At 45.2% G+C, this 23,829-nt stretch overlaps 1 protein-coding gene across 2 annotated transcripts in view; it reads left to right on the top strand.

Annotated features, from left to right (window-relative positions):
* Positions 1–23,829, top strand: part of Mcc (MCC regulator of WNT signaling pathway) — a 376,902-nt gene that overhangs the window by 317,222 nt on the left and 35,851 nt on the right. For both annotated transcript variants that reach the window (XM_036204583.1, XM_036204584.1), the window contains 5 exons: positions 1,354–1,560; positions 14,558–14,704; positions 15,742–15,831; positions 16,922–17,070; positions 22,790–22,930. In XM_036204583.1, the coding sequence (XP_036060476.1) occupies positions 1,354–1,560; positions 14,558–14,704; positions 15,742–15,831; positions 16,922–17,070; positions 22,790–22,930 (734 nt within the window). The remainder of the gene's footprint in view (positions 1–1,353; positions 1,561–14,557; positions 14,705–15,741; positions 15,832–16,921; positions 17,071–22,789; positions 22,931–23,829) is intronic.

Below are 23,829 nucleotides of genomic sequence, written 5' to 3'. Positions count from 1 at the left end.
GAATCATGAAGTGCATTACCAGTACAGCTGCCTTTCCATTTTCCTCATTGCAGTTGCAGATGGAGAGATCATAGGACTTGGTGTGAGAAGAAGCAATCACTCACTGGCACTTCTTTCAGTGGAGTCTCCCAAGTCCCAGATTTGATTGTGTGGCTGACTTGGGAGCTAGGGCCGGCCTCAGCGTCGGGGGTGGGCAAGGACTTCCAGCAACTAGCTATGGTGAAAGCGGAGCCAAACAGACTCTCTAGGGTTTGAAAGGAAGGACAAAATACCACATGGCACTGGGCGCCAGTGGCGCACGCCTTTAATCCCAGCACTCAGGAGGCAGAGGCAGGCAGATCTCTGTGAGTTCGAGGCCAGCCTGGTCTACAGAGCAAGATCCAGGACAGGCACCAAAACTATGCAGAGAAGCCCTGTCTTAAAAAACAAAAACAAAAAGCACCACATGGGGACAGAGGCAACAAGATTTGGGTGCCTCTCTTTCTTGGGGAGCTGGTGCAAGTGGCCTGCTGCTGTCTTTAGTGTTGAGACTCTTCTGTTCCTCATTCCTGTGTGATCTCTCAGCTCAGCAAGTCCCCTTCTGCTTAAAGAGCTGACCTATGCTCTTTCTAAAGGGCAATATGGATCAATAGCTATTAGAGCAAGCAGAGGACAGTCTTCATAATCGTATGCATTTTCCTGATCCTTGAATCATATGTTTAAGATGAAAAGTTTTGAAGAACTTTCCAGAGAATATTAAGATTTTCTCCTACTTGGTTCATAGCCATCTTATTAACTAACTGAATCCCTGCTGTCTGAGGAACCTCTACTAAGGGCCCACTCTTTTCTGTGTCACCTAAGCTTTATTTTTGTCTTTGCCATCTTGGGACGGAACCTCATTCACATCATCTGGATTCTCATGTGACACCAAGAGTGGGAAATGGTGATGTGACCTGCCCTTTTGCTGAGCTGGCTCACAGAAGGCCTGTAATTTAGGAAACTTACAATTAGACTCTGTGTGCATCCTGCAACCTCGTGTTAGTCACAGCATTATCAGGATCACTCACTGGCCTGCTGCCTGGATGCAAATTGACCAGCTCTGGAGCTCCTAAAGGAAATAAACATTGTGTGGGTGCCACACACAGACTCAGCACCAAGAAGGGACCCTGTTGTCCTTAACTTTGGGGACTGCTGAGGAGCAGAAACTATGATGCAGGCAAGTGGCAGCCTCATCTGAATCTGAGGAGAGAATGACCAAGAGGTGTCACTATGTGCATAGGACTCTCCACCCCACTCCTGGGTTCACAAGCTCCTTCCTGTCCCCCCTTTTCCAAGGGAGGTAGCATGGCTTTGATGTGTGACCGTGTTTTTCAGACAGTTGAGGAGATTGAGGGAGTTCTTGGTCGTGACCTTTATCCCAACCTGGCTGAGGAGCGGTCTCGGTGGGAGAAAGAGTTGGCTGGATTGCGGGAAGAGAATGAAAGCCTGACCGCCATGCTGTGCAGCAAAGAGGAGGAGCTGAACCGGACCAAGGCCACTATGAACGCCATCCGTGAGGAGCGGGACAGGCTCCGGAGAAGGGTGAGCATGCAGTCAGGCCTGGCTTAGGCCTGGGGGTGGAGGGGTGGGCAGGAAGAGCCAAGGACATCTTAGGGAGAGATTCCGGAGTGTGGAATCCTAGGGAATCGCAGTCTTGGGAATCGCCAGATCCTTCCAGTTCTCAAGTCATTCATGAAAGTAGTTCAGAGATCCTTAGGGTAGAGCTAAGATTATAAAAACACTCTTCTCAGGAATCCTAAATCTGCATAGATGGTAAAATTATGTCAGGGCAGCAGGTCTCAATCTACTCTATTGGGATGTTCTTCTAGCTCAATTAAAATACCCTGTTAAGACAGTCTAATGATATTTTCATAATTGGAAAACAGACATTTCCTCTTAATTCTTTCCACATTTTCTCCTCTCATTTATACTGAATAATATAAAAATCTCTTCTATAGACTATTATAACTGTATGCATACATGGGTGTCTGTGTACTTATGTGTATATATATATATATATGAATACACGTGCATTTGTGTAGTGTGCACATATGTGGGTTTATACGAGCATATGTGAGAGAGTGGCAGGGATGTTCTGGTATCTTCACAAGGACCAGTACAGGTTTGAGAACTACCGTGACAGGACATGTTTCTGTCACTGAAGATGCTGGTGTTCCAACAGTGAAGACTTTGTACTAACTATCCAAAGATGGATGTCCACCCACCAGAGCCTATAAGTTCTTCTTTGTCTGGCTATGCCTTTGAACTATGACTGGACTCAGGATGGAAGGATAAATTCTTCCATCAGGAATGATTCTTTCTAAACTTTACTTTGAATGGTGAGGCTTCCTTGGTTCTCAGTCTCAATGAGGCAGCATAGGATGTTGCTTCCCAGCCATGCTCTAGCTGGTGATTGAGCACTTGGAGTTGCGTGAGAGGCATCTAGGACACTCATGGACCATTAACATTGTTGTGCCTCCTTAACCTGGGAAGTAACTTGTTCTTCACTAAGGTTGGCATGTGTAAATTGCTCTTTTTTCTGCTTTTATTTTTGCTTGTTTCTTCTTCAAGATAGGGTTTTGGTTTTGGTTTGGTTTGGTTTTTCAAGACAGAGTTTTTCTGTGTAGCTTTGGTACCTGTCCTGGATCTCACTTTGTAGACCAGGCTGGCCTCAAACTCAAAGAGATCCACCTGGCTCTGCCTCCCAAGTGCTAGGATTAAAGGCATGTGCCACCACCACCTGGCAAGATAGGGTTTTTCTGAGTAACAGTCCTGGCTGCCCTGGAACTGCTTTGTAGACTAGGCTGGTCTCTAACTCCTAGAGATCTATGTGCCTCTGCCTTCCAAGTGCTGGGATTAAAGTTGTGTACCACTGTCCAGGATCATTCTGTTTTTCAAAGATCTATTGTTATAATTTTGATTATGTCTATGTCTGTGTGCCCATACATGAGTATTTGCACTTGAGAGAGTACAGATGCCTGTAGTGTTAGCCAGAGGGGTTGGATCCCCTGGAGTTGGAATTACAGGTGACTGTGAGCTACCCAGCATGGGTGTTGGGAGCTGAACTCTGGTCTTCTGGAAGAGCAGTAAGCCAGTGTTAACTGCTGAGCTATCTCTCTAGTCCCAGTCATTCTGTTTTTACTCTGTACACAAATATTCTTAATTTTCATTGGGTATAGATATGAAATAAATGACTAGTTTTGAAGGTTGTCAGCTCTGTCAGTCATTGTGGGTAGCATCATAATTACAGAGTCACTCTCCTGCCTCTCTCTAGACAACATCTTTCTGAATCCACATAAGCATGTTTCTAGAATTCAGCTGTATCTGATAGTCCCCATGGGCATGCACATGGGGGCTGTAAACCTCCCAGTCAGCAAAGACTGTTTCTGGGATTGTGATGATGTTGACTTAGCATGGAGGCCTACAGCACCTGTAATTTCCTGGGTCACACTCCCAATCTTCATGACTGATAGTCTAATTAGGTGTGTGCTTGCTCTTGCAGTGTGCATGCTGATGGCTCATATTTTGCAAGGGCAATGTGGGCCTTCAATGTAACCATATATTGTTGTTTAAGAGAATTTTTTCCCCTCTAACATGGGTTAGTGAAGCACAGAACGCCCTTGGTTGTAACTAACAAGAAAAAAGTCAGTCTCCCCTCCATCCTGAGCATTTTTCTGGTTCTAGAGGCCAGCATTAAGAGCTCCATACTCTGGAGGGACATCATATACCAGAGCCTCAGAACCTGCAAAGGTACTCTGAGTCTTTGGCAAGATACCTGACCTCTCTGGGCCTGTTTGCTTCATCATGAATTTGATAATGATAACTGGTTCAGGATGATTAGATAATACGAAATACTTACACTGTGCTCAGCATGTAGTAAATACTCAAAAATGAGCATAGTTGTTTTGAATAAAATCAAAGCCAGGCGGTAGTGGCACAAGCCTTTAATCCCAGCACTTGGGAGGCAGAGCCAGGCGGATCTTTGTGAGTTCGAGGCCAGCCTGGTCTACAGAGTGAGATCCAGGGAAGGTGCAAAGCTACACAGAGAAACCCTGTCTCGGAAAAAAAAAAAAATCAAAATTTGAGTAATATGGAAGATTTACCTTTATAGCTTCTTTTTATCCATAAGGACCCTTAGGGATTTGAATCTGGACAATGAGCAATTAAGTATAAATACATGCGCATGTGAGTTCATACATATGTCAGTCAAAATAGATATTATTTTTACCCATCTGTTTGTGCCATTGTTACAGGTTTTATAAATTTATATAATGTGTACCTCATTTATCTTCAAGTAGCAAAATTTGAAGGAATGTGCATTATTTCTTCAAACATCCTCTGGAATTTATATATTTACCCCAAAGCTAGATTAACTTCTTTTCATTTCTAGATAGTTGTTAATCTTAAAGGATTTTCTAAATGCTTTTGAATGCCAATTTAAATACTGGAAGCCTTCCACCCCACACTACCCAGCACATGTCATTTCTGAGAAGAGGGATCTGTCTCTGTGGTCTAATGTTTGCCCAATCTGCAGTCTTTGAGAGTGAAGAAGGCTCAATTTCATTTTGGTCTCTGTGAGTCTGCATAGTGTGTGGCTGTTTTGCCTTTCTGTCTCTGTCACAGCTCTGAGCCACAATTCATCAATGTTGCCTGAAAAGATGGGGCCACATCTTTTCCCTTTGCCCATCTTTGTTGCTTCAACTTTGACTAGATCAATAAAATTGGTGCTTGTCCCCTGCCTGCAATTAAGCCAAGTGCTCTCCATAGGTCTTCTGAGCCTTGTTCAAGATTTAATTAAATTAGATCTTTAATGCAGTCAGTTAACAAATTGGGCTACTTGGCAGAGCAGTAACTAAAGGAAAGCAGGCAAATATCATTATTGGTCTCTGTTCATTATTAAATGAGATAATCCTTTGTTTCTGAGTATCCTGTAATATGACCACTTCTTTCTTTATACTTACAAAAGCAGTTCAAGCTCAACAAAGTAGAATCAATGACTCAAGAAAGGAAACACTTGTTCTTTCATTCTTCCGTGCTCGTCGTAAATGATCAGTCTTCTCTGGCCAGGTAGGGGTCACAGTGATGCACTGGAGACAATCCCTGGCTTCAGGGATACTGGAGAGTGGTTGCAATGTTATAGGTTGGTGGGTAAGGACAATGGGCACAGAAGTACACTCCAAAGAGAAATGTGTTGGCAAGTTTCTCCACACTGTTTGCCCTTTTGACCTAAATTGCTTAGGTCAGCGGCCATGCCGCCAAAATGATCAACTCTTTCCCCAGGCTGTTTAGCAGCACAGGTATTCTGGGACCACAAAGGCAGTGAATCCATGCCCTGCTGAATCCAGTAGACTTGAAACAAACAGACCAGAGCAGCCCAGCCCCTTTGGAAGTCTTCTCTTCTTTAGAAAGTTGTGCATATCCATGGCATAAGGTGGTGGTAACAATTTCTTCCTTATACCCTGCATTCTACCTGTTTTTTTTCGTGTTTTGAAGTGAGTTCCACCTCCCTCTCCATGGGGTTCTGCATTATGGTTGGACTCTCTGGTCATCTCCATAGTTGATGTTAACTAATAGCCCCAACAGTTCAGGCTCTGGCAGCCTCATTTCAGGATGCACTTTTCACTGATTTCTTCCTCAAACTGCTTTCTTATGTCCTCTCTCCGCCCTCTTCTTCACCCTGTTCCTTCCTCCCACACAGACTGGCAGTTAGTAACTATTCCATTAATAGTGACGTGGCTGTCAGTTTCCCTAGGTCTCAACAAATCTCCTCTTCTGGCATCCTATGACGGACCTCAGTGAAAACAAATTGATCTCAGGAGAAAGTTCTTTGTGGGTATTAGTTACTCTAGGTGATGTGAGCCCAGCAGAACATAGCTGATGAAACACACCCACACTCCCTTCCCGTGAATGATGGGGAAGCTTTCTGTGAGACCTCCGGCAGAGACTGGTCAGCGTCCTGGTTCTGCCACATCTTTGGGAGTGGTTCCAAGGTCCCCAAGGAAGATCGTGCCTCTGGTTGTGATTCTTGTGTTTGACCCTGCATCCCTGTCCTCGATGTATCTGTGAGATTGTTCAGGGCTGACTCTTGACTATAAAGGAATTAGCTGTCCGAGTATTAGAAATCTGGGAAGAGATTCAGAGGGTAGCCAGAGCACCCCCCCTTTTCTCCTGTGTGGCCACTTGACAGCCAGATCTGGCTACCTTCCTGGGCCAAAGAACAACAAAGGTTGATGTTTTCTTTTCCTATTTTGTGGTCTGCTCCAACCACCTCAAATTGCTATTGGTGATAACACTTGCCTAAAACACTATGTGTGTTAGCTCCCTAAGAATAAACCTGTATTTTCTATGCTTGGATTCTCATTTCTCCTTTGAAGGCTCCATGAAGAGTCTTCTAAAAATCTCCACTAAGAGACTGGTTTTCTGAGGAATTGAACCTCTTGGGCTGAAAGAAGGCAGCTTTGCACATGAGGATAGACTACTCTAAACATGAGAGAGAGAAAGAGAACATGTGTGTATACTGTGGAGGCCTGAGGTGGATATCAGGAATCACCTTTAATCACCCTTACTCAGTCAAAGCCAGAGCCTGCCTATATGGTGGTCTTGCGAGCCAGCTTGCTCTGGGGCCCTTTGTCTGGGCTGTGCAGAGCTGTAGTTACAGGCAGGTCACCGTACCCACCCTGAATCTAGTGGGTTATGGACATTCAACTCCTGTGCTCTTGTTTGTGTGATTACTACTTCGACCATCTCCAACCCAACTTTTAAATATACTTTTTTATGATTGCTCAAATTTTCTGATGTATTGAAATATGCAAAATGTATTTATGGTAATATGGTGTTTCAGTTCATATACATATAATCATTACCTGTGTGGTGGCTTGAATGAGAATGGCCCCCATAGGCTCAGACCTTTGAATACATGGCTCTCAGTTGGTGGAACTATTTGGTAAGGATTGGGAGGTGTGGCCTTATTGAAGGAGGCATGTTACTGGGCTGGGCTTTGAGGTTGTTAAGAGACTCGCCATTCCCAGTCTCTCTCTCTCTCTCTCTCTCTCTCTCTCTCTCTATCTCTCTATCTATCTATCTCTCTATCTCCTCTCCTTCCTTCCCCTCTCTCTCTCTTCTCCTTCCTTCTCCCCCTATTTGTGAATCAAGATGTGAGATCTCAGCTGTTCCTGCTGCCATGACTTTGATCTACTATCATGGACTCTTGTAAGCCCCAAATTAAACACTTTCTTTTATAAGTTGTATTGGTCATGGTGTCTTATCACAGAAGTACAAAAGTAACTAAGAAAATCACCTTCTGTGCAGTGCACAAGAGATTCTTTTCCCTAACTAAAGCTGATCAAATGATCTCCATCGCTCTCACCCCACTAACCTCCAGCCTTTCTAACCTCCAGTAGAATGACGGCTTTCATTCTACACTCAACTTCTGAGAGATCCACTTTTTTTTTCAAATATCTGAGTGTTGCTTAGTGTCAATATTTATGTCATTCCCTATGGATGATGTAGCAATGTATCATCAACTTAGTGGCTAAGTTGACATGGTACCCCATGTCTTTGATCCCAGTAGTTGAGATGCAGAAGCAATCTGATCTCAGTGAGTTTGAGGCTAGCCTGGTCTAGTTAGTTCCAGGCTAGTCAGAGCTATACAATGAGACCCTGTCTCAACAAAGCAAAACACCCCCACACCTCAAATTTATTAACATTCAGCTCTGACAGAATTCTAAAATGTGTCACCTTTGCTAACATCCAGATATCAGCAGGACTGTAGACTTCTAGAAACTTGAGGGGAGAGTGACTCCCTTCCTACACAGCAGCCAGGGACAGCTGCCCTCTAAAGCCTTACCTCTCCCTCCAGCTTCTAGGCAAACCACACAGTATCTTCAAGACTCTACCTGACAGTTCAGTTTCCTTTCTCCCATGGTCCAGATGACCTAGGATGACCTCTTATCTCAACTTCTGTTTGCTATGTACAGGTGCTGGGGATGAGGTTGTGGACCACAGTCTTCCAGGTATTAGATTCTACAGGTTTCTAGCTGTATTTGGACTTCAGTAGTCAATAAAACAGACCCATACTTTATCCTCAGGTCTTTCAAAAGGCAAAGTCTTTTCAAATTTGATATCAGCCTTGGTGTCGTAGTCCACACCTGTCATCCCAGGGTTCATGAGGCAGACTTTCAGACTTGAGACCAGTGTGGGTGACATACTGAGACTTGAGTGCAGGAAAAAAGAAAATACAAAAAGAAGGCTCAACCTCTGATCTCCCTTTTTGGGGCATTATTTCTTACTCTTTATAAAAACTCCTCCCTTTATCCTTTTAGGAATTCTGGACACAGCTCTTGTGATATAGTCTGTGCTCATCTTTTTACCTGGGGCGGATTCTTCGGGGTTAGTTGGTTGCCTTTCTCATGCCCTCCTCTCTACAACTGTTCACTCCACATCTGGCAGCTTCTTGGTCATAAGCTCCAGTCTTCTGATGTCTAGGGACACTAGGTTGGGTGAGTTTCAAGCTTGGTGTCGTATAAGGTAGGAGGAGGCTTAGTGATACACACCAGTGTTAGATAGTAATATGTCGGAGGTCCTGCAGTATACAGGACCGATGGTATAAATTTGAAACCCATGTATTTGAAACCCAAATATGCCGCATCTTTGGTGGTTTTGACTTACTGGTTTAGAGATAGGGCCTCACTGTGTAGACCAAGGTCAGCTTGAACATACAGTCCTTCCACAATCTTAATGCTAGGATTATAGACATGTGCTACCACACCTAGCCTGGGGATTTTATTTCTTATAGTTTGCCCCTTCTTCATAGCTCCAGAGAGATTCTTTCTGCTACCACAACTAGCCTGGGGCTTTTATTTCTTATAGTTTGTCCCTTCTTCATAGCTCCAGAGAGATTCTTTCTGCTACCACACCTAGCCTGGGGCTTTTATTTCTTATAGTTTGCCCCTTCTTCATAGCTCCAGAGAGATTCTTTGGGCTTGTAGAGCAGCTTGTTCTGTTCACTTTCCACAGACAGATGTAGTAGGAAGGCTTCAGACCTGTTGGGCACAGAACTGTTTGGCCCAAGAGCCTACTCCCTATCTCTTGCCCTCCTGAATGTCCCCTCCTTCCTGTCCTCTGAAATGTCAGCGCTTATGTCTGCCACCTGGGGAGTTTACTGTCTTTCCTTTAACCTTGGCAATGAGTTTCTCTCTCACAGTGGTACCTTTCCCAGCCAGCATTTCCATGCATTGTTAATAGGGGTGTCTGTTGGCTTTAGCCGAGGCCATCTAATGCTGAAGTTTTCAGTGGCTCCGTGTGCAATTACTGGAGCAGCAACCTTTGAGCAGCTGTTTTCAGCCCTGCTTCTCACATTTGTCCTTGGGGGAATCTGTCAACATGGATCCAATCCCCACTGCCCATCTTGTGGGGATACTGCCACCTCCCTTCAGATGCACCACGGAATGCTCTGCTTCTTCCTTCAGTGGGGGTTCGTCTTTCTGCTACTTGGTCTTTATGAAGTATACCCCACTCTCATTTCTATGAATGCCCCGTGCACATTCTTTTCTTTTCTATCCTTTCCTATCATTTCATTACGGTGTCCAGAGTTAGAGGAAAACATCCTGACTTGAATAGAAGCTCAGCTGAGCCTGTGGTGTTGCTGTGTAAGCTTGGCCACCCCACATCTTTCCTTACTTCATTGTCCTAGGTTACACTCCTTCCTCACATCTAACATCTGTTAATTGCCTCCACTATACCTAGCAGAGAAAATGCACCACGAGGTGAGAGGTGCGCAGGCTCCCAGCCCCACCCCCTTCTTTCTACCTGCTCATGCCCTCTTTTCCTGTCCCCAAAGGTGCTCCACTGCCTGTCCTCTACTGACTCTGCCCATGTCCTCTCTAGATGGCTGCTATCTACCCCTCCTCCTCCCTAGGCCTTAGCCACACCCAGAATTCCTCACCTTCCTCCTGCCTTGGCCTTAGTCACACCCAGAATTCCTCACTATATGCTTTTATCTCTGATCAGCTTCCTTCAGTTTGATTGATTAATTAATTAATTAATTAGCTTATTTATTTAAGTCAGGGTCTCCCTTCAGAGCCCTGGCTGTTCTCTCTGGGAGTGGGGAGTGGGAAGGGGCTATGTGTGTATGTGTTTGTGTGTCCACTGCACTGAGAAATACCATGATCTATGATGTCACCCAGCTTTAAGTGTGGACAGCTGTTTAATTCCCTTGAATATTTATACAGCTGTTCTGACCAGTACAGTAACAACTAGCCACATACAACTCTTCCAGTTTGAATTGAAACCAACTCCAATCAAACACAATTTAAAATTCATCCCCTTGGGTCAACGAGGCACACTGCAAGTGCTTTCAGGGTAACCCTATGCAATCTGGTGCTACCGTGGCAGACATGCTATGGAACACCGCTGGCACTATGGGAAATTCTGTCTGAAGATAGTCTCTTACCTTCATACTCCATCAGGGTCTCCATCTGTGAAAGGACCAAATCCCCATGCATCTGGGTGGTTGCAAGAACACATCTTAGCATCTCTGTTCCCTCTTCACTATTTGAAATCCCATTGCTTCCCATCTGCACCTTCAGAAGAGTTCTTATCTTCTTCCCCCTTATTCTGGTCCTTTCTCTTCTGTTGATGCAGTCAACACAAAACAAGCCCCTAACCCTTGAATAAGAACCAGAAAGAAGCAAGAGTCCACTGTCTTTTCTCCCTGCCCTGTGAAGAAGAGATGCCCTTCTCTGCTGCAGCTGATACTCCCTGTTGACACTCCTTTGTACTGGAACCAAAGTCCCCATGTTTGAAGCTGATCAACTTCACTACATCTGCATGGGTATTAGCTATATACTAAGTTTGAGAATCAAGAAAATAGCCTCTCAGGGTGAGGGCCTGGGGCTGAGGAACCCAATTCAGAACAGTTATCAGGGTGATGTGTGGCTTTTCTAGACATGCCAGTTTTCCTATCAGATACCCTTTGATTCTTGGCTGTCCCAATTGGAAAAAAAATCCCATGTTTTGTAGGGGAAAAAAAATCTTTTTTGTTTAATAAAAACAGCTTCAATAGAAGATTGGTTTATCGAGTAATCACTACAAATATAGTGTCTTGAAAAAAGATTTATATATTTTTATTTTAGATGTATTTGTAGTTTGCTGGCACATGTGAGAATGTCAGAGTCATGTATGAGTGTGAGAGTGTCAGATCTACTAGAAATGGAGTTACAGACAGTTGTAAGCTGTCATGTGGATTCTGGGAATTGAACCCAGGTCTCCTGGAAGAACAGCCAGTGCTCTTAACCTCTGAGCCATCTCTCCAGCCCCGAAAAAAGTTATTCTTAATATTTCCAGGGTTCCAAAGTTCCAAATCAAGATGTGGGCAGCAGGGCCACACCCTCTCTTCAGCTGCAAAGGAGCTGCCTCGATGCCTCTTTCAACTCCTGAAGCTCAAGGCTCTTGACTAGCAGCCATTCTCTGTGTTCATCTCCCTCCACATGGCCTTCACTGGGTCTCATGTCTCTGCTTCAGCCCCTGTTTGTTCTCCTTTAAGATGCAGGTCATTGAGGGGAGCCCACCTAAGCTAAGTCCAGGTTGACCTCAGAGATCCATAGTGCCATCCAGTCTACAAAGGGTGTTCTGAAATTAAGTCACATTGACAGGTATTATGTAGAATTTGGAAGTCACTTTTGACTTCCAAATCAGGGACTCCTGACCCAACCCTTTCCCATAGGAGAAGTGAATAGGAGATCTCTGATAGCTGGCTACCTGCCACCCAGTCCTTGCCTAAGCTAATTTGGTTTGTTGGGTAGCCTTCTATTCTGAGTATTTGGTCATTTAATTTCACCTCAGATCTCTAAGAGAAGGTCATGTATTTCCTCAATTGCCCTTCTTTCTGTGTAGCTGACTAGACTTCCTTCAGGTGGGATTTTGCCTACTGATGAACACTGTCATTAAGAAATAAGACATAGTCCAAAAGGAAGGTGTTTGTCATTCTTTAATTTTCATGGAGTTCCTAGCCTTTAAAATGAAAATGTATAGATTTAGAAATTATTTAAGCACATGAACGCATATGGAAAAGGACTAAAAGCAATTGTTGGAGAGCAGTTTGAAGGGACAGACAAACCTTTTCTCCTTTAACTGGCCGTGTGACAGCTTTTCCACAGTCAACATTCAATACCTTTGTGATTAGGAGAGCAAACATTTCTAAAACATAGGTCAGCTTTAATGGTGTTTTAATATATTTGCTAGGGCTACTTGTGTTTTTCAAAAGCAAACCATGGTGGCTCATGCCTGAATCCTTGTACTGGAGAAACTGAGGCAGGACAATTGCTTAAAAATCCAAGGCCAGCCTGGGCTAAAAAATAAGATCCTGACTCAAAAAACCTAACCAACCAACCAACCAACCAACCAAACACACCAAGATGAGTATGTTGAGTGGTACTCTAGGAGCAGGCCATTGATTGTTTCCTGTTCAGTGTAGACTGGATGGAAGTTTTAGAGTGATGTTAACTTTGTTAATTATTCAGGACCTCACAGACTGCACCAGGGAAGCTGCCTGGGAACTTAGTGGGAGCATGGGCCCTCCCCCTTTGCCAAGTGGCCTGATGAACCTCTACACTGTCACTGCCTTTGATGTGCTAGGGACCATTCCAGAAAAATCTCCCATCAGGAATTCTGTTTGACTCTGGCAAGCATGTGTCTTTATGGTCTGGACCCTGTTTTGATGCAGCCCCTGTGTCTGTTGTGTTGTGAGGACAATGCACATTTCCAGCAAAGCATCAGGCTCTTTTGATTGGCTTCACAATTGAATGCAATTTGCTCCAAGGGAATTTCCCTATTTTGGCTTATAATATGTTGATGAATTATTGAAACTTCAATTACTTTTGGTTCCCAAGATAGCAGGGTAGTGATAGCCCAGACATTCAGTATGAAAGCTTTCTATGAGAAGCTCTTATAGAGGGGGTGAGAGGAGCTGGGTACCTGCTCTCTGCCCTTGCCTGGAAGGACTGTGGCAGCAAGAGCAAACCCCTGTAGCAGGGGGGTTTGGCTCTGCTCTGCCAGTGTATGAGACCATAATGCTGTATAGCTTTGGGGCAGCTGCTCAAGGTATGCTTCCCTGACATCCAGCATTCACATCTTTGGAAAGCTCATTAGACGTACAGATAGATTCCTGCAACATCGATAAATCGGAACCACTGGGGTGGGGTTCCTGCTGCCTAGGTTTCTGACTAGCCCTGTAAGGGGGATCTGGTAAACCATAAAGTTTTAGAAAACCCTACTCTAAATGTCCAAGTATATCTTCTTGGTGTCTGAGTCTGATGCTTCGTTCATAAGTTCTCAGTGCTACAGTCAACCTGAAGTATAATACACTAGGCTTGGTAGCACCTCCCTGTAATCCTAACACTCAAGAGGTAAAGACGGGAAGATCAGAAGTTCAAGGTCCCTTGGCTGCATCAGCAAGTTTGATAACAGTCCTTGTACTCTGATGATAAAAGTGTGCCCATGGTTATCGGAAAGGTAGCCACTGTCCTCATTCACTGGGATATTTCTCCCATTGGCAGTCACAGAGCAGTAACCACAGATGGGTCAGATTTAGAGATTCATTGTGGTATGATTGTGTCATTTTATTTTTTAATTTTATGTGTATGGGTGCTTTCCCTGCGTGTATGACTGATCGTCACATGTGTGACTAGTGCTTATGTAGGCTAGAACAGGATATCTTGTCCCATGGGACTCTAGTTATAGATATTTATGAGACTCCATGTAAGTGCTTCAAATTGAACCCTGGTCTTCTGGAAGAGCAGCCATTGCTCTTCACCGATGAGTTTTTGTGCTTCTACTTTTAGATGTTCCCTCCCACTGTACCAGGAATGCTCCTGGCCTTGGCTGTCTGGAGGAACGCTGCTGGGACCTTCACTGTTGCTCTATCCTGGCCTCACCTTTCTCCCAAAGCCCTGTCTCTAACAACACTTTGTCCAGTACTGTATATCTTCCAGACACTGTGCATACAATTCTATTCCCCGAACCCACCCTACCCCAGCCATGCCTCTGCTAAGCCTACCCGTGACACTTTCTCCTTTGGAACCCAGTTCTTCTGTCACGTGCACACCTCCTCACATTCTCTGGAGTACTTCAGGCAAAGGCACGGTTTTTCCTTGTTCTGCTGCCTTGGAGCAATTGAGAACGATATTTCTAGCATTTGTGTGTGTTAAGACTCTTGTCTGCTACCTTTGTGTGGGCTCTGAGTTCCTAAGGCTGGCGATCACATCCTTATCGGCACTGCCCACCCCAGCATCAGATGCTTCTCTGCTGTATGAAACAAGCACTCCTTAAAGGTGTGCTTCCTCCTGGATTGGAAGCATCCATTGCTTAGTTGGCCTGCTCTCCTTCCTGATTGGTCAGCAGTGACTCCCCTTAAGGATACAGTGGCTTCAGTGGACCTGACCAGCTGAGCATCGCAGTTGGAAACTTTGCCATTGACTGTCTGGCTCTTTTGCCCTTTAACCTGGGAAATCACCAGCTCCGTCTAAAGGGATTATGGTTTCAGGTCCGAGAGCTCCAAACTCGACTGCAGAGTGTCCAAGCCACTGGACCTTCCAGCCCTGGTCGCCTTACTTCTGCCAACCGCCCGATTAACCCCAGCACTGGAGAGCTGAGCACCAGCAGCAGCAGCAATGACATCCCCATCGCCAAGGTGAGCCCCCGGGGGATGAATCTGGTGAGTTGGGACATTTCTCATCTGAAAACCCCAGCTGTGGCTGAGCCCACCATTGTGCAGACATACCCGTGCTCAGACCCCTAGGGACTTTCCCCGGTGACTGAGTGTCAACTCTCTCAAGCCAAGCTGCAGGGAGAGATAACCCACTAATAGGTTTAAGTCTCCCTCAGTTGCAACCTGTATAACAGCTCTCATTAATCAGCCTGCTGGAAAATGTCACAGCTGACAAGCCATTGTGGAGAGTTTTGTCAAGTGTGACCTCGCAGTGGATGGGTACTTGCTTTTGAGGAACTAAGGTTCAGCCCTTAGGGGACCCTGAGTGATAAAGCAATGATTATCCCCCTCAGGAGACTGACAGCTATAACCAGCAAAAGAAACACATCCCAGAGCTAAATGTGGAGTTGCATTCCTGTAATTCCAGCCAGGAGGCAGAGGCAGGAGGATCACTTAGAGTTCCAGGCCATCCAGGAGTACATAGTGAGACACTGTCACAATAAAAATAAAAAATAAAAAATGCATTGTTACCACTGTTCTCCTCCGCAGCACACAATGCTTTCATATGATCTTCTAAAAGGAGCCTGTCTCATGGTATAAATGTCAGGTGTCTTCCTGCCTGGCAGCCCAGATAGTTTCTACAATAAAATCTTGAAGCTTAGTGAGTTAGGTGAAACCACTGTTTCTCAGCCACGAGTGATTTTTGTCCCCTAAGGAACATTCTGAATGGTTACAGCTGGCGTGCTACTGGCATCTTGTGGCTAGAGTCCAGAGATGCTGCACAATAGTTGGCAGTGGGCAGAACAGCTCTTCCCTCCCCAACCTGTCCAGCCCCAGATGTGCTGAGCTTGAGAAGCCGCATTTCACGTTGATGGTAGCAAGGTTGGAACCATTGAATTGTTTTGATGCATCGCTTTAGCTGACATGGCTAAAAACTGTGTAAGCATGGCCTCAATGTGTGTGGGGGAGTGGTGTAGACTTCCTGATATATACATATATATTTATTTATTTATTTTAAGATTGCTGAGAGGGTGAAACTATCAAAGACAAGATCTGAATCATCATCATCTGATCGGCCAGTCCTGGGATCCGAAATCAGTAGCATTGGGGTGAGTGTCAGTGAGGGATAAGGACAGAAAGAACCCAAAATAGCCACATAGACCATGGTCCCTAGAGGATGAAAATGTCATTGTTCACTTCCAGTTTATCATATAATGATATAATCCAGTTAATTATATAATGAATCCTAATGGTTTCATTCCTCAGAAGCCAAGTAAAACATGTCCAGTTTCTAAATGGTGAATTGCTACTTCCGCTTTAAGGGAGGTATCTCCTCCCACACCATCCAAAAAGAAATAACATTTATTTAGTTACTGGTGATGTCAGTGAATGTCTGGACGTATCTGCTTTCTATCACCTTGCTCCAGGGAGTTGCAAAACTCCAAAAGAACTGTGTCTTTGCACATACATCTTGAAGGGAACACGCTGTCCAGGAATGGGAAATGCTGTTTTTGAAGTGTGGCCCAAAGCTAGGGGAGAATGGACAGGACCTGCCTGTTTAGTATGAGACTCTTCCTAGCTGGAGCCTGGAACCTGCAGAGAGTGAGTGAGACTAATGGCTGGTGAGGTGTCAGGGGAACAGTTTAAGGAGAATGTTTTATGATTAGGCATGAATCTGGGAGAGCTAGCTTTTTGATCCTCGGGCAAGAGGAGAGAACCTAAAAAAAAAATCCCAAAACTCACTTTAATTTCCTAGTTGGAAGTTTTATACTGAGCAAAAATCACTTGCATTCAAATTCTGTGTGCGGTTAAAGGGAACAGCCTCTCTTTGGGCCACAGTCACTAGAGTCTATGACTCGAGAGTGCCAGGAGTCTAGGGTGAGAGAAAGAAGCCCAGACTGTATTTAATGTCCAGAATTTTCCGTACTCTAGAACTGATCTTGCCTGCTTGTTGATTCCTGGCATCACTTACTTAGGAGGTGCAACTGTGAGCTGATTGAGTTTCATATAACACTTTCACACTTGTTTTGAATGCTCGAGTTATACCAACCGAGACCCACGCATCTCAGAAGTGTAACCATCTCCTGGTGCCAAATTCTTAAGGAATTTTGCCTTTAAGCTGTTGTATGTGTAAATTGTGCCTGGGGACCAGTGTCTCTGACCTGGCATCTCTGGAGGGAATTATGTTCCTTTGTACAGGTTTCCAGCAGCGTGGCAGAACACCTGGCCCACTCACTTCAGGACTGCTCCAATATCCAGGAAATTTTCCAAACGCTCTACTCACATGGATCAGCCATCTCCGAAAGCAAGATTAGAGAGTTTGAGGTGGAAACAGAGCGTTTGAACAGGTGAGAGCAACTTGATGTATTTCATTGGGGGTGGGGGTGGACGCCGCTCCCCACCCTCTTTCTAAAAGTTCATCCAAACTGGCTGTGAATTATGACCTCCAGTGAGATGGTCAGGCTGGTGGGATTGAGATGGAGGCGTGCTTGTGGCAGTCGAGGTCAACTTCACAGGGCTGGGACACACAGCCACACCAGGCCTCATCCTTAGAACAGTTGTGCAGACACATTCTGTCTGACTCTGCTGTTACTACACTAAATCCTTAATAGCTGGTGAACAAGGGGCCCCGCCTTCTCATTTCACTTTGGACCCTTCCAAGTATGTAGGGAGTCCTGGGAGCAATCCATAGAGCATGTCAAGTAGGTCATAGATGGCTGCCAACTGTTTGGGCCTGTGCTGCAGAGAGTCACAGTGGGAAGTCCTGGAATGTTGAGTCAGTGTCTGGGGGTGCTTGTGTTTGCCAGAAGGAGCACAGGCAATGTGCCGGAGCCATTCTTGGCATTGGCCCCACATATTGGTTGAATTCTCTGCTTCTTCTGAGGGTTGACTGATTTCCTTTATGCTCAAGCATAAATAGGATGCCCTGATACTATATCCTAACTGGGCAAGTTTGCCATGTAACAGCTTTATAGATTCTTCCCAATTCTCCTGCAGTTGGCGTATGCACTACCTCTTGGCCAAGACAAGCTTGAGTGTAATCTTAGTGATGAGGGAGCTGCTTCAAAGGCTAAGAAGTACCGTAGCCAAACCCTCTAACCACCCTGCCTCACACTCTGCTCCATGATAGCAGAACGGCCCGGTTGAACAGTCTCCAAGAATGATGTGGCTGCCTTGACTTAGCAGTCTTCAGTGAGGGCGCAGGAAGAGCTTGGAAGGCTCATGAGCTAATCAAGAAGGAATGTGAACACTAATTCCCATCTATCATTACCAAATTCCACTCCTCTTATGTGTGGCAAATTGGAATAAATCAAACTAGCCGGTTACTCCCCCCCTGATATGAAGTTGTTTTAGTTGTGGAGAACAAAGGGAATGTGGTGATCATTTTAACGATTATTTTCTTAAATTAACGTACACGTGTCTATGTCTGTGTGAGTATGAGCATGTGAGTACCAGGTACCTGTGGAGGCCAGAGGCATCAAATCGCTCTGGAGCTAGAGTTATAGGAGCTTGTAAGCTGCCCAGCATTGGTGCTGGGAATCGAACTTGGATCCTCTGCAAGAACAGCATGTGTTTTTTTGTTAGTTTTGTTTTTGTTTGTTTGTTTGTTTGTTTGAGACAGGGTTTCTCTGTGTAGTCTTGGTTCCTGTCCTGGATCTTGCTCTGTATACTAGGCTGGGCCTTAAACTCACAGAGATCTGCCTGGCTCTGCCTCCCAAGTACTGGGATTAAAGGCGTGCACCACCACCACCCTGCCGGTATGTGCTTTTAACTGATGAAATATCTCTCCAGTCCCATAACTTTTAAATCTTGAAATTAAGAGGTTTCCTTATTAAATCCAAAGTCCTTTTTAGTACCCGTCCTGAGGATCACCTAGCAACAAGGCAGCAGCATTTTCTTCCACTGGCGTGGAACTGCTTCGCCCTGAAGCAGATATGCCCTTGTGCGACTGAAGGAAGCCATATGCCTTCTGGGGGCCTATGCCCATTGACTTCAGCCTTTAGCTGAAGATCTCTTCTCTGGGATTTCAAAGGCCTGCTTTGTTGCTGAACTTGGGGGAGGCACCTTTCTTCTCAGTAATAGGCACCCAAGAGAGAACAAAGAAGGGGTGGGTACTATTTAGTACTCAAAGCTCAGGTTTTGTGTTCAGCAGCACACAATGGATGCTCACAGAAAACCTCTTCATGTTCAACTTGTGAGGGCAAGGCTAGTCTCTTGCAAATGAGAAAATAAATAAATAAAGGCTTTGAGGTTGAAAGTTAAGTGATGAAGTCCAGAGCAGTTATTTAACAAAGGCAGAATTCCAGACCCTGCCCTTTGCCCTCACCCTGTGTCCAGTGATCATAGTTGTGGCCTGGAACCTGGGGCTTCTGAGAAACACTGTGTCTTAATGAGTGTTATTTGATTGTCTTACATTAAAGGCCTAATACTCTCTTTTAAAAAATGCTAGCCTTTGATTCAAATTTTCTTGGGGTAGGGGAGCACACTTACCCAAAACTGTATTTACACATGTTGCACATCTGTGTTAAGCGCCTACTGTGTACTATGTGACATGAAAAGCAAATCAAAGCAGAAAAGGCCCTTAATCTCATGAAGCTTATATTCTGTTAGGAAATACAGACAAAACACAGTAGAGAAAGCTCCAAGAAAAGACGTCTCCAAGACCCTGAAATAATCAAGAGTTCTTTAGTTGTTAGTGTTGTCACTTTGGGTGCTGGAGGTTCAAGCCAGGACACTGTCCAAGCTCTCCAACCATTCTGCCACCGAGCTATGTCCCTTACCTGAGGTTGTTCCTTGACAAGTGGTCTGGTAAGGTGTCTCTAAAGAGGGAAGGGTTGTTTTGTGGTTTTAAGGAAAAAGGAGCCACAATGACAAGGATGGAAGAGCCTTAGCCTCCAGGCTGGACAAAGGTGATATAAAGGAGGAACTATACAATGACCAGTGGGACTGAGGTAGGGTGAGGCCCTGGAAGATGTACAGGAAGCAAGGGGGGCACCAGATAATGGCTAGCATGGAGAGGATGTACAGGAAGCAAGGGAGGGGCGGGCACCAGGCAGCAGCTGGCATGGATGCAGATTCGGATTCCATAGCAGATTTTATTCTTTAGCCTAAATATAGTCTGAAGGCATTTTTCAACGGGAAGAACAAAACCTGTTCTGCCTTCTGGAGCTTAGAGGTAAAGGAAAGCAAGAGTGGGAGCAGGGAGATGGCTGTGGCAGGCCCGGAGGCACAGTACATGATGAGTTCAGGATATGAGAAGCCTCAGCCACATTAGGTCTCAGGGATGCTCCCATACTAGCTTGTGATGTTAGGTGAATGGTGGTGGTGACTACTACTGAAGGCAGTGAAGGAGAGCAGGTTGAAGAAAATTCAGCACCCCCTTCAGTGTTAAATTGGAGGCAGTGTGTGACCCACCTCACCCCACAAAATGGAAATGCCAGGAGGCAGCTGATGTGTGGGATTGACACTCAGAGGGAGGTGTGGGCTAGAAAGAATGGGAAGCCATGGAAACAGAAATGCCTCTTGGAGTCACAGATTGGATAGAACCACCCCTAAGGAGAGTCTTGGCAGAAGATGGGACCCCAAGCCTGAGCCCCAAGGAAACATCAGCCCTCACAGCCTTTACATTCGGATGAAGACCAGCGGAGTGTTCTGACCTGAGCAACGAAGGTGTTTCAGGCAGGGATGGTTCACATTCAGCCACATGGAAGTCAGTAGTGCGGTAAATGGCTTCTAATTAGCAGGGACCACTACATTGGAATCATAAATGAGAAAGTGGGAGCCATTGGAAGAAGCCAGAATGAACAAAAGCAGAAAAGCATTTGTTTGTAATACCTTACTCACTATGGCCCATAGGAGTCTTCATGACTCCCAGCAGATATGTCCCCTCTAGGAATCTCTATGCTGCCCTAAAATTAATGCTCAAGGCCAGTGACTTCCACACTCCATCGCCCTCAGTAGTCTCTTGCGGTTTCTGGGGTAAACTCCAAGTCTCTTGAAGACTTGCTGCTATGAAGACTATGAGAGAGTGGGTTCTCTAGAAAATGAATGACCATACCCAGATATCTTAGGACAGAAAATGGAGAAGCTAACAGGTTTACATTTGTTTTCTGACTTTCCCTCAAATTCATTATTTAGCATATACAGATCTGAATCTAATATAAATGTCAAAATTCTTACTGCTGATTGTACTAGTCACTGGTATTGCTAGACATCCAGCCTAGAAGGCCCCTTGGACATGGTCATGGGTCCCTGTAGACAAATTTTTCTTTCCGTCCAGCCAGTTCCCAAATAACTACACAGCAACTTAATATTAATTATAAATGCTCAGTCAATAGTGTAGGCTTGTTTTTAGCTAGCTCTTATAACTTAACCCATTTCTATTAATCTATGTGCTGCTCCAAGGTTCATTTGTTTACCTTATCTACATACTTCCCATCCTGCTTGCTCTGTGTCTCATGGCGTCTGCTCAGACTCCTTCCTTCTTCTCCTCAACATCCTCTCTGCCCTAAAAATTCTGCTTAGCCATTGGCCAATCAGCTTTTTATTAACAATGAGAGCAACACATCTTCACAGTGTACAGAAGGATTATTCCACAACAGGTCCCTGATCCATTACCCACTTAGGGACAACCTGATGACATTTTCCTGATTGTTCACCAATTCACCTTTGCTAGTGCTCTGTAGGGTGTGGTTAAGAGCAGGGGATCTGGGTTGACCAGCCTGCTTAAGTTCCAGGTCAAGGAACTTGATCTTTCAGTACCTGTATCTCCTCATCTGGATGACAGGGGTCATCACTCCTGATTGGGCAGGCTCAGCAAACAGCAGCCCTTATGACCATGATATGGTTATTGCCCCAGGCAGTATGGCTTGTTGCAGCATAGTTGGAGTTACTCTGAAGAGCTGTGGGGTGCCATAGCTGTTGCTTTCCTGTAATGTTAGAACCAGGGCCTCACACAGAACAGACATATGGTATAGGCAAAGCACAGCTGGATACCAGTTTAATTTGGTTGTTGTTGTCATCTTTGGCTTTTTGAGTCAAGAGTCTCTCTACATAGCCATGGCTATCCTAGAACTCACTGTGTACAGCAGCCTGGCCTTGAACCTAAGGAGATCCACCCACCTCTTGAATGCTGGGATTAAAGATGTGCACCACCACACTCAGGCCTTAGTTTTTATTTTTGAATAACAATGAACTTAATGATTGTTTTATGTCAGTTATACTTGCTAAAATGCCCAGCAGTGCCATATCATCATTTTGTGTGTGTGCGTGTGTGTGTGTGTGTGTGTGTGTGTGTGTTGCATACAAGTTCATGCACATCTGTGTATGTGTAGAGGAAAAGAGGAAAAGATAAACACAAAGCACCTTTATCAATCACTCTTTCACCTTCTTTTCATGAGGCAACGTACGTCTGTTACCTGAATCTGGAGCTCGCCAATTTGGTTAGGCTGTCTGGTGAGCAAACTCCCTTTCCTCACCTCCCCAGGGCTGGGGTTACAGACAACACCACTTTGCCTGGCTTTTAAGTGGGTGCTGGGGATTGAACTCAGCTCCTCTCGCTTTCGGCACAAGCATTTCACTTGACTGAGTGGTGTCTCCAGCCTCCCATATCACCTGTGCATTACACAGGCATAGGCATCTGTGTGTGTATGTTTGTCCGTGTTTTATGTATGTGCTCCTGTGTGTACTCACCTGTGCATGTGTGTAGAAGCCAGAGGTGGACATTAGGCATCTTCCTCCATTGCTCGTCACTGTCCTAGTTTGTGAGATGGGGCCACTCAGCAAACCCTGAGCTCACCAGTTGGCTGGGCTGGCCGGCCAGCAGTCTTCCAGGAAGGTGCTTGACCCCCACACCCGCATCACCAGACTTACAGATGCACGCCACCATGCCTGGGCGGGGATCTACACCCAGGTCCTCATGCTTGCATGGCAGGTACTTTACCTGCTGATCCTCCCTGCCACACACACCCTGTTATCTGAACATGACTATCGTCAGTGAGCCAAGGAAGACATCAGACCACAGTCCTGGTGGGTATGTGTGTGACATCAGCGTCTCTTTCTCGGTAGCCGGATCGAGCACCTCAAATCCCAAAACGATCTGCTCACCATCACCCTGGAGGAGTGCAAAAGCAATGCCGAGAGAATGAGCATGCTGGTGGGAAAGTACGAGTCCAACGCCACAGCACTGAGGCTGGCCCTGCAGTACAGGTAGGGAAGCCAGAGACGGGAAGACACGCTGGGTGGGTGCTCCTTTGTTTGTTTATGTTTTTTTAACATGTATTCATTTGTTAACTTATTTATTCATTTACTGCATGCATGCATGCATGGGTGCATGCAAGCCACAACGCACATGTGGAAGTCAGAAGAGAACATGACAATCTCTTCTCTCCTTGCACCATATGGGCTCCAGGTTTCAAACCATGGTTTTCAGGCTTGGCAATACATTTATTTGTTTGGTTTATTTTTTTTCCCCCGAGACAGGGTTTCTCTGTGTAGCTCTGGCTGTCCTGGAACTTGTTTCGTGTAGACCAGGCTGGCCTCCAATTCACAGAGATTCACCTGCCTCTGCCTCTTGAGTGCGGGGATTAAAGGTGTGCGCCCCCACACCTGGTCTATTTTTTTTTTTTTTAATTATCCTTTTAAATTTAAAAACATTTTTCATACAATATATTTTGATCATGTTTCCCCCTCCCTCAGCTCCTCTAAGATCCTCCCTACCTCCCTATTCATCCAAGTTTTTGTTCTCTCCCCCCCAAAAAAAACAGCAAGACCCCACAAAATGAAAACCAAATAAGCAAAAGACCAACAAGGCAATGCCTAAACAAAATGAAACAAACAAAAAATACACACACACACACACACACACACACACACACACACACACACACACTCCATGGAGTCTATTTTGTGTCAGCCATGGGCATGGGGCCTGCCCTGGAATGTGGTTGATACATCCGGTAACATTCCACTGGAGAAAACTGACTGTCCCTTTGCTAGTGGGTATCAGTTGCCCATAGCTTCTTGGCTATGGTTAGGGGTGTGCAGCCCATGCCCACTTCTGTTTTCAGTGCTTGGAGTCTGTCCGGCTTTAACCTGTACAGGTATTT

Source organism: Onychomys torridus, chromosome 13 (genome assembly GCF_903995425.1).
Source record: "Onychomys torridus chromosome 13, mOncTor1.1, whole genome shotgun sequence".
NCBI lineage: Eukaryota > Metazoa > Chordata > Mammalia > Rodentia > Cricetidae > Onychomys > Onychomys torridus.
Note: the sequence above shows the minus strand (reverse complement) of the source record. Positions and strands in the feature narration are given on the sequence as shown.